At 37.0% G+C, this 11,512-nt stretch overlaps 1 protein-coding gene across 1 annotated transcript; it reads right to left on the bottom strand.

The window, feature by feature from the left end:
• Positions 1-1,749: 1,749 nt before the first annotated feature.
• LOC145499947 (uncharacterized) lies at positions 1,750-9,814 on the bottom strand. Its single transcript, XM_081479463.1, has 10 exons — positions 9,531-9,814; positions 8,714-8,812; positions 7,742-7,889; positions 7,552-7,594; positions 6,041-6,257; positions 5,088-5,239; positions 3,690-3,779; positions 3,127-3,185; positions 2,231-2,359; positions 1,750-1,866 (listed from the first exon to the last, which is right to left on the bottom strand). Exons 1-10 carry the CDS (start codon positions 9,563-9,565, stop codon positions 1,801-1,803), a joined length of 1,038 nt encoding a protein of 345 aa, XP_081335589.1. The 5' UTR covers positions 9,566-9,814; the 3' UTR covers positions 1,750-1,800.
• Positions 9,815-11,512: the final 1,698 nt, after the last annotated feature.

Raw genomic sequence — 11,512 nt, 5'->3', positions numbered from 1 at the left:
TTGCGGTGTACACCCACCTCGATCTTACCATCCTCATTAACGGTGTTGTTAGTATCCAAGAAGGCTATGCTGTTCTTGCCCACAGTTGTTGTAGGCAACTCTACTGTAAACTGAATATTGGCGTTTGTCGAGTTTAAGTGGCTGTGAAAAACTTCAACACCGTCCCTCTCAATACAAGCGTTCGAATCGTCAAAACTCCGTACATGAAAGAGCATCCTTCCCAAGGGTTTACGCGTCACTGGTTACCTCCCTAGGGGGCAACGAACAATAACGTCCCAGCTTATTAAAATTCTGTGAATCGCGCGAAATCATCACTCTCTTAAGAAGACCGCAGAAGGCGGTCGAAAATTTAGAGACAATTTTACATTTTAGATCTGTTTTAAACGTTTTTTTTTTTTTTTTTAAGAACTATGAGCACAGATCGCTCCAACAGTTTTATGTTTTGTAGAGTAAGTTATGTAAATTGTATTATTGTAAGTAGCATCTGTAATTGCATTGAATTGTAAGTAGTGTAAGTAGTGCGTAAGTAATTGAATTGTTTAAAAACGTTTTGTCGGTAATGGAATGGACTTCAGTAATGGAATGGACTTTAGTAGTTGTAATACTTTTGTAAATAGTGTAAGTAGTCGTACCATTGTTTGTAAATAGTGTGAATCACGATTTAAGTGTCAAAAATAAATAAATAAATAAATAAAACATTTTGCATTCCACCAGGGATCATACTTTTCTTTCAAAAATTACTTGTCAAAAAAAGCTTCCTCTGGTGACTCTAGGCCTGCGGTGAGTTTTTTGTATACTCTCAATTCCTTTCAAACATTTAAAAAAACCGGTGGAAAAAATAAATTTGAGAATTTTTTTTGTTCGTTAGGCGCAGTACTGACAGATATATACATATTTTCCAGAACTGCAAATGAGTGTAAAACCCGCCTACTGAAAAAGCAAAATTTTTCTGTGCAACCTAGCCCTCCTGGTTGGGGGTGGGGGTGGGGTTATTCCCAGAAAAATTGGCCGAAGGTGTGCGTCCCGCCTCTCGAAATTCTTCCCCTATTTCAGACCAAAATCTGCGATTTTCCCTCCTCAATCTCTCTGACGTGACCAAAAATTACGATGCTCTCCTCTTCCTTCGTGATAGTTCGCCCCGCGTATTATCCCATACAAGGCTTTATGTAGCGCTTGCACTGAGAATACCGCAAGGTTCACGTGACCATTCAGCTGAACTTCAAAATTTAAGCCGTTACACACCTTGGAAATTATGCAAACTGGACAATTGCAAACAAGCACAATTCTTATGCACAACCAGAGATATTTGAAGCATGTGAAGGTGGCCATGTTTCATTTCTACGAAAAACTCGCCAAACCATGAACACATGCGCACAAAAAAATTGGAACCAAGATTTTCTGGTTCCGGGTTTTGCTTTTGTCAAGAGCGTCAGACGTTCAGTCAGTCACCGCTGACCAAAAAACGCCCGGGTTCCAGGAACGACGTTGCTCAGCGAGTTGCCAAAAAGGCTGCTCACTGTTTTCGTGATTTCCTGGGCGCCAGTGTTGCAGCGCTCTGTGCAAGAGAAGGGAGGTGTGGTTGGGTGTGTGTAAAGCAAGACCTGATAACAATGGCAGCAAGCACAAGAGCGGTATGAATGAGCAAAATGGAAGTGGCAGGGTGATGCCTTTTACCAAGTGGGAAACTGAGAACAAGGAAAGGGACTGGAACTACAAAGTATAAAAAATTCATGAAGAAACAACACTTATAAAGTGGATGCGTTACTTAAGTTTATTCATTTTGTTATTTCAAAAAAAAAATTAGCAAAGAATGTCAATTTCAACATCGTTAGCTTCCTCTTTAGTTCTTGAGCTCAATGAAATTACCTGCAGAGAGAAAAGAGAAAATAAAAACGTCACAAAATAACCAGTCAGATGTTTTCACCAAGCTAAGCTATCCCAGAAGTAGACACGGCAGATTGATGAACTATCACTTGATTTATTCTTTTGTACCACATCACCAACTTTCTGGGTTAATAAAATAATTCATTTTTTAAGTCTTCTGAGAAGAGGGGTTCTGGTAAAGAATAACGTGGAGTGGATATCAGTTACAGGTATTTCATATGCAATAAGTCCTCAAGAGGCTTTTCAACAAACATGGCTTGGCTTTTTGTTGGAATGTCAGGCAACTTGTTCAGCCCTGCCATATTAATTATTTCTCGTCATGATGGTACCATGTCTGATTTCTCACCTCTTCATTCTCAAAGAGGCCGCTTCTTTGCTCCTTTAACATTTGTCGCTGAACTCGTTTTAACAATCCTTTATGTTTCGAGGATTTTCTTGAAATTCTTTTCATGCTAAGAGTTCCTCTAGGTTTTCTCTGTAAGAAAAAAAAATCTAAAAATTACTTTGTGTATGTAATGTGTTAGCTTTAAATTTTAGCTCAAAACTCCTCAATTGAATACTGCAACGTTGGATCAATAATGCAATAATTTTACAGACAGCTAGGATTATGGTATTACAAAATTCTCTAAAATGATATTCAGTTGCACTTCTTCAACAGTCACGTTTTTGGCCCTGGTGGACAGTCCATACATTCACTCTTCTTTTAACCTCTCTACAACGGCCAGTTAATCACTGACTGACGGTGACTGTGTGTATCGATACTGCATGTCGTTGGTCCTTTTCTGTTAAGTTTCTGTTTTATTGATACATTTTGGTTTTATATTTGCTAACATAAGCATTTTTTTAACAAAAAAAGGTTGCATCCTCCCGCAAACAAGTGTCATATTACACCCCAACCTCCCCACAACAGCGTGACACCATACACTGGCCACTTTCATATAGACGTAATAGTGTGTCCATATTGATAAGGTGACCATTTTATATTACTCCATTCAGGGTCACTCTAGTGTTAGGTATTTTTACTTCAAACAACAGATTCCTGAACAGCAAGTCAATTTTTCACCTTCGTCTCACCCTGAAGAATCAAATGTATTGAATGCTTCTAATATTTGCAGTGTACGATTAATTCTTTTTCATTCACTACCCAAAGCAAATAGGATCACTGAGAGGCAGCTATATTTGCTAAAAAGGAACATTTGAGAGAGACTTGTATAATTCCAAGAAAAACTAACACAATCTTACCTTCAAGTGCTTTCTGTGTGTGAAATTTGAATTTTGTCTACACATTTCTGATTGTGAATCTGGAAGAAACAGGAAAGAGTGAGATGGTAAAACCATGTTCATACATGTACATACTAACAGCTTTTATTTTCACAAAACAATTAGATTTTCCTGGAAAAACTAATGGTAATCTCAACCAAAATGTTTTCTTAAGTTACAAACTTTAAACGTTTCCCTAAAGTGAACCGAATAATATTTCAAGCTCAAAACATTTCTTCTGAACAAATTAAAACAAGTTTAATACTCATTAGTGAGATTTAAATTTGATCCCTGCCAACAGTAAAAAAAAAATGCAACTAGGTACAGTACATAGTTTACATGAATTTGCACCACTGAGTGATTAGGGTAGTAGTAAGGTGTGAACAGTAGTGCATGTAAGAAGTTGTGACTGAGCATGTACATGTATATGTAACAGGAAGGTGCAACATTGTGATGTAACACTACAAAAATATCCCTCACAGTTCCAGTAAAAGTAATACGAAAGGTGTGACAAAAACACAGAAAATGTGATGGCTACACTGTACCTGTACACAGAGGACACGAATCCCTGGACAGATGGTCTATAATGTATCTGTGTATTCTTTGAAATTTGGCATCATTGAATGCGTCTAGGTCTGCACAAAGGTAAAGCAAAACAACAAGTTAGTACATCAGAGTAAGAGTAATCAAGGCCTATACTCTCTTAACTGCAATATTAATGCTTAATTGAGCAAGTAACTACATTGCACATGTACATTTTGCACACTCAAATTCTTGGATTAAACCATTTAATACTTTGCCATTTTGCAAGAGGGATGGTGGCTTTAACCTTGATATATTTATGCCCAATATTGTATATTTTAAGTACACACTTCAATGGCATTTCAAACCAGTTTGGTTGATTACCATACTCAAATTTTCAATTTGCCAATTAGAAGCCATGTCTACTGTCCTAATAGTCTACGATATCAAGTCACTGAACTGACATGGCTATGATATCAAGCTCGCTTAGCCACAGTTGGGTATAATAAATGTAAATACACTGTACCTAAAGCGTAATCGTACCTTTTTGGTACGCTTTGGTGGCATATCAGGCATGTTTGGTCTCACAGATATGAATTAACCATGCCTCGACCAAACTCGCCTGATACCAAAAAGGTACTGACAATTGGGTACAGTGTATATAATGGTTCATACTTGGTGAAATGCCAAAATATCTATGGAGAGACCAAAAAAAATAAATGAGCCTTATATGCTGCCAAAGCATAGCAAAAGAAAATGTAAGATTATGTCATGTACATGTACAATGCAGGTAATTTTTACATGCCCAAATACAGCTACAGACCTGGCCATATCAAGTCAGTGATTTGATATCACTGGATATCAGGACAATTGACATAGCTTTGGACTGGCTAACTTTGATTCTATATATGGTAATGATTAATATCAGACTCCAAGGCAGGAAAATAATTTTGAAAACCACTTGCCGAGTGGGCCAGTATATTTCAGCTTTCAGTTGCCCCTACTAAAATATTGCTTGCCCAATAGGTGCACAACGAACGCGAGGAAAGTATACTTAGCTTTAAATTAATCCATGCTTTCAATTCATTGTTTTGTTCATCTTGCAATCATAAGTTTTGAAATTTTTTCAGATTTGAAATTATCACTAACAAGACTACTGAGGCTAATTTCACTTGCCAAACAGACCACCAAACTTCCATTTTCACTTGCTCATGAACAAAATTTACTTCCTCCGGGCAATCAAACCTGGGTTTTTTTCCCACCCAGGACTCTGTGAACAGTTAGACAGGACAATTATGAAAATAATTGAATTAAAGATTTTAATAGAAGTAGTCAAGTAACATTTCCAACTTTCACTCTCTGGATGCTGCTTTTAGTAACCACTTATATGATCAACTGACAAAGACAATCAATTAATGTACCTATTTCAAATTCTGTGTCTGTAGGAAGGACTGTTGCTTCAGGGTTAATAATTCTGATGATTTCCATTTGTTCTCTGAGGCCCATGGTTAAGGAAGCCACTCTTGTTAAGCATTCAACTGCCTTGACTTGGTCATCAGATGACATTTTGTTCCTACGATAGAATTAATACAGGAATTAGCAAGAATGACAATAAATGCTATGATTTACATGTATTGTAGAAGTTTGGTTAGATTTACATCTAACTTTACTCAAATCCAGGGTGCAAAAAATAAAGTTTCCAGCTTACCATTCGGGCAAGCTGTAACAAGGATGTACTAGTCATTTTCACTTAAGCCCCCAAATTAAACCCCACTAACCACAAAATAACATTTCAGGGGAACATTTAGTGTCAGTAATTGAGAGGAACAATGTTATATTTTGAGTGAAGACTCTAAATCAAATCATTATGGTTCACTAAATACTCCAAGCTCAAAACATTAAAACCCTGTTACTAAATGTCCATGTTTTATAGTTTCATGTAGTTTGGAAAATCCACTAGACCATAATCAGAACTTTTTTTTAATTTAAACTGTGTACAGTGTTAACACAAAACAAATAACTTGTTAAAATTAAAAAGAAAGATAAATAAATACAAGGTGGAAACCCCACAGGCACAGTCCATATAGCTAGCAGGTGATGTTGGATAAAGCTCATAGCAAGCATGTTCACAGAAACAAAACAAGCTTGGGATTTAACATCCATTCATTTACCTCCAACTAAGTAGTGATTCTGTGAATTAATTATTACAGAACCACTGAAAATACATTTACATGATTGGAGGATTGCACATGAATAAGGTTAAGAATCAATAACCGTGTCCTTCACTACATAAAAAACAAAGAAATAAAAATTTAAAACCTCAAATACAAAATGTACATACATGTACAAAAATGTAATACGATATTTGACATACCAACTCAAGCCAAACTGCATGGATTCTCTCAATTTTTGGCATGGACACATATATTTATTTCTTGACTTGGAGCTTGAACTTCTCTCATTTTCCTGCTTGCTTCTCCCCAAAATATCATCGACTAGTGAGCTTTTCTTGGAATCTCCATTCCTTTGGTTCCTTTTTCTACTGCAATTTCGTGTCCAATTGAGTGAGCTGTTCTCTACAGCTTTTAATTCTAGAGAAATTAAAAGAAGGCAGTCAAGCTGTTTTTTATCACACTGCTACATTTTGGAGTAAAATACATAATTAAAGTGTGTTACCATAAAACTTGTCTCATTTCAACATTTCACATGCTGTGCTGTGAAGCACATATAATTGTGAAACATCTACATGTAAAATAACTGCTAGGCTCAATTGCAGTCTACAGCAATATTGATACACTGCTAATAAGACAATAGTATGATATTGGATGGGTCAGACTAATATAACAAAAATTCCAAGTCAAGTCTTGAACATTTTTTTTAGCTCTGCCTGCACTGTGCCATGGCAAAGTTTCTGCCAACACTCTAATTAAAGTATATCCACACAAAATGTTCTACACATAATGAATTGTTTGTTTCAGAAATGAAAAAAATATTTGGGGGTCACCAACTTCATTTCAGAGATACTGTAAAACGTGTGGAAATTTAGTCTGATTTTGGAAAATTGGTGCACCTAAATCAGCATGGTCTCCAGGGTTTTTTGCTTAAAATATCAAAGATGAATCAATGGAGACAAACTATCCTAGTAATATTTTGTATGAGTGAATCCATTGCGTTAATAATTCCAAATATTGCCAACATTTTCATGAAACTTTACCCTTCAAGAGGCATTTGAAACCGCCACACACATAAATGAAGAGCCAAAAAGAATGGAATTAGATGGTGCATTTTGCAAAAAATTTAAACTTCTAATCAACAGATTTTCTTCAATTTTTCACTAAATGTAGAAAATCGGTAGAGAAAATGATCCATCACAAGAAAAATAGGGGTCACCAAACGTCCAAGATCATTAAATCCAGGTCTAGCTATAGCAATGGCCATCTGCCCCGTACAACAGCCCTATCATTGTTCATTTTATTACTTTGCGCACGCTCGATGCATGACATGGCATCTGAATTTGTATGCACAATAAGGATGAGCAGAAACAATTAGCACAAACATCTCTAAGTGCATGTAATTTTTTCCGAGGGAATGTTCCCCTACAAAAACCTAAAATTGCACAAGAGCATGCCACAAGGAATTATAGATTATAATACTACATGTAGTTCATGGCTGGTAGATTAAAGTTCAGAAAGTTTCCACATGAAGGGAGGAGAAACCATGAATACACATTTGGATTTACGTTCTATCACACTGAAAAACACAATCCATCGACTAGCAATAAACTGACACTACCCATCATTCATATTGGCACTGTTACATACCCTTGTACACTTTTGAAGGACAACCATTGTCGAAACAGCTGTAAGTGTAAATACTAACTCTCACCTCTACATTTCCTCTCCAACTCTGCAATATTTAGATATGAGCCCTACAACACAACAGCGACGAACAGTTCAAAAAGAGTTTGCAAATATATGTTCCAATGTAGTTTAACAGGCATCACTCAAGAATGAAAAGCCACTTAAAAATAATTTTGTATACCAAATGCACACCACATGTTTATACATGTACTTACTGAGAAAGAAGAGATTTTTCCATCTTCACTCTCAATGTCTATAAATCCGTCATCTGAATTATATTCTGAAGAATTGACTGAAGATGTAGCCGATGTTGATTCACTGTACCAGCAGTCTTTATCTTCCTCTATCTCTAACCCTTGACCACTAAACGAAGCAACAAATCTCAAGTTAGTTTGAAATATGACCACAAATCTTCAATCAGGGAAATACATATTTATTTTACTCTGCATGATACAGGAAGTCCAATTGTCATTCACATGTAGTTAAATGTAAAGAAAACTGATACAATTGTTTGTTATAAAAATAAGAATCCTGTGAGCACTTCTCCTTTTGCTAACCTAACCAATATCTTTCGCTCAAAGAGTCACCACAAAGTGTGTAACCCTACAGAAGTACTTAGATCACAATTTAACTCCAAGATAGGTCTTCACACCTCAATATTACTATTATACTTGAGAAGCCCCCATGCCCCTGGTGTTTCCTGTACATATAAACACATGCATGTATGGTGTAGTTCATGTACATGTGATAGGAACCTTTTGATGGCAGTACAAGCACTGTACGAGTCAATCTGAGCTGGGAGACAAGAATGACTTATTAATTCAATCCAGTCGTGTTCCCAGAGCTTCACTCCTCCTTTTCTACTCATCAGTTGAATGAGGAGACTATAGGTACAGGACAGGTGAGAAACATGATAATCAAAAGCATAATCACTGGGTTTCAAAATTCATAATCACACTCTATCAGGTAATCGAACTGTACTCTTAAGTTCCCTTGTAACAATCGTCGTCACATTCAAATTTACCTGAAATACCCATTGGTTTCCTATGTACGAGTATGCAACAAATTCAATATAGTTTAAGTTTAAGGTTTGACACGTCACTACTATAAATCTAGTCTGCTTGTCAATTAATTTAAAGAAACCCTTGGCTTCATCTGAAAAATGTAAAAAATATTTTATTACTGACCATTCCACTTCTGCAGCTACATCATATTCCAGGAAGGAAGGGGTAGAATAATCATCAAAAAAAGAATCTTTACTAAATGGAGGGGGACTCCCCCAGAGTCTGAAAAAGAAAGGCGACAACACCTGGTTAAAACGAGATGTAAAAACTGTCTTTTCTTGATTAAAGAAAGTAAGCCTAAAGTGAACGAAACCGAAATCAAGACATTTGAAATATACAGTTCACAAGCTTACAAATCACTTAAGAAACAATTGTACTTGAGCAACCAAAGCCCTCATATAGTAGAGATTAGACAAGTACAAAACAAAATAGTACAACAATATCGTCCAAAAACGTCCATTCAAAAGTGGAAACCAAACAAGACGATAAAATTCCTCCTCAAAAACTTGGATGCCATGATCGAATTACCTAGATGAATAATTTAGTCGAACTTTATAATCCCAAATTACATTATGATATCGTTCACTAACATGTCGCATAGAATGAACAATTGACTTGTTAAAAAATGAGTACGTAGAGTGTAAAAAAACATTCCCAGTGCTAAGGACAACCAAACCTCCTCTGTTCAAAGCTAAAGCTCGCTTCGTACAAATACTCGTGTTAAAAATGAATTTTACGCAAACTTTCGCCTTCGATGTCTTTGATCAAACAGATATAAAACTGGCAATGTTCAGCAGAACATTCACAAATAGTTTGAGCGGCAACCCGACAAAATATCGACCTTCCGTGGCTTTAAATCCTTTTAACACGTAAGCTTAGTGAAACCTCACTAACTTCAGTGTATCACAACGCGTCCATGGCGACTTTCAACGAAGCTCACCTCATTTCGCTGGGCTCTTCAGGGATCGCTAGCATTCTAACCACGCGTATTGAAACATTTTCTTCACGACTTGATAGGTATTCAGGTTATTAGAGGGGCAAACTTCCTCAAAAATACATTTTGCTTCGTAAAATCTTCTCAAGGACAATGCATTCCGTCGAATAGCGCCAAGGTTTCCTCTGCCGTGTTCGTAGCCCACGTGGCTCTAGCCAATCATAACGCAGCGTTTGCGCCATGTGGGAACAAGCTCTTGCGCAATTATGGTTGCCATATTTGGCGCGTTTGAGAACCGGAAATGAATAGCCATAGCCTCCTGAAAATGCACAGAAAATGCAGTCAAATGAGTTGCAATAAAAAAACCCGTAACTTTAGAAAACAAGAAAAAGATGTTTAAATGGCTGAGGAAATGGCAATCTTTCCAGTGTTGCCCAGTTTTCTTCATAATTCATAGAGCGGGAGGCCAAAATGAAATAGAAACGGAGAAAATGTTTGGGCGTAGGCTCTAACCAAATCTTTCTTTCTTTCTTTCTTTCTTTCTTTCTTCCTTCCTTCCTTCCTTCCTTCCTTCCTTCCTTCCTTCCTTCCTTTCTTTCTTTCTTTCTTTCTTTCTTTCTTTCTTTCTTTCTTTCTTTCTTTCTTTCTGCCATATAATAAATCACTCATTAAGACGAAGCTTGTTCACTCGAGATGACTCGTTCTTTTATTACTTTTAATCAGAGATCTTGACTGAGGTGAACGCAGTGAGGTCTGTTCACAAGACCGAGGTCAAGATTCTCAAAATTACGTTTAAATGGCATGGTAGGAAACCTGGAACTAACAGCTTAATAAGATAGAAAAGCACCAAAGAGATAATGATAAACCATAAAGGAACAAGGGTGGCTAAGGATGGAAAAGATTAACACGGCTTACAAACAGCGAATTTAAAAAATTGAGGCTAAACTTTTCAATATGCGCAAACCATGACGTAACTCCTTTAATGTAACTGGTTTGTACTAGCTGACATTTTGCTTGCGAACGGAGATGAACTGAACTTAAATCTGTCAAGGTGTGCTCGTCCTCTTTACTTTTTTATCTCATCAGGCTTTTTGGCACTTCTACTTATATATTTAAAAGAAAATAGTCGATATTTTTGTGTTTTAGTTTGCAACTTTTTCACCACAAAATGTAACTGGTCCAGTTGGGAAAATCTAGACCGCGGTCAATATCGATTTCAGCCAATCAAATTCGTGAATTCGGTAGTACCCAGTCTTTGTGGGAAATCGCCATATACTGTAAGTAGGAATATTGAATCAAAAAGGCACCCTGCGCAGAAAAACAACGGATGTCGTAATAAAACTATGATTTTAAAAACTTGGCGTTTCGTAGGCTTCAACTTTAATACATCTTTAGAAGTGACCGTTAAGCTGAAGTACATATGAAGTGAAAGATTGATAACTAATCAACCTCGTTCCCAGAGTCTCTCATCTTCCAGCCCCCCGGGCTCCTGGAGCAAGAGAGGAGAGACGGGTCTCTCCTCTCTCGCTCTGGCAGGGCGGGAAGATGAGAGACCCTGGGAACGAGGTTCAGATTTGGAGATATGTTTATATCGTTTTTGTGCTCTGTTTTGTTGCTTGATAAACTCTAGGTATTCACAATGTCTTGTAAAATGTTGCAAAGACCAAAGCAGCGACGCAACCGACTTCCGCCGTGAAAACTGAACGTCTAAAGAAAACTCAGTTTTAAGGCGTCCAAAACAGCATTCTAATGGTAGAAACCATTTTTTACCATAATTGCTACTAATCTTACAATCTGATTGGCTAATTTGCTGTTGTCGATAAGAGTTCAGACAACGCTGCTCGCGTCAATGTGTCACGCAATGCCTTTTTCAGCTGCGCCTCGTGAGTCCACAACATTTTGACCGCTGTGATGACGCGTACTCGTTGTCGTTAAGAGTAGAAACAACGCTAAACCACATTCGATTTGTTAAGAATATTTCAAAAAAT

The sequence above is a fragment of the Orbicella franksi genome, chromosome 10, assembly GCF_964199315.1.
Source record: "Orbicella franksi chromosome 10, jaOrbFran1.1, whole genome shotgun sequence".
In the NCBI taxonomy this organism is placed as follows: domain Eukaryota; kingdom Metazoa; phylum Cnidaria; class Anthozoa; order Scleractinia; family Merulinidae; genus Orbicella; species Orbicella franksi.
This window is presented reverse-complemented; position numbering and strand designations above follow the sequence as displayed.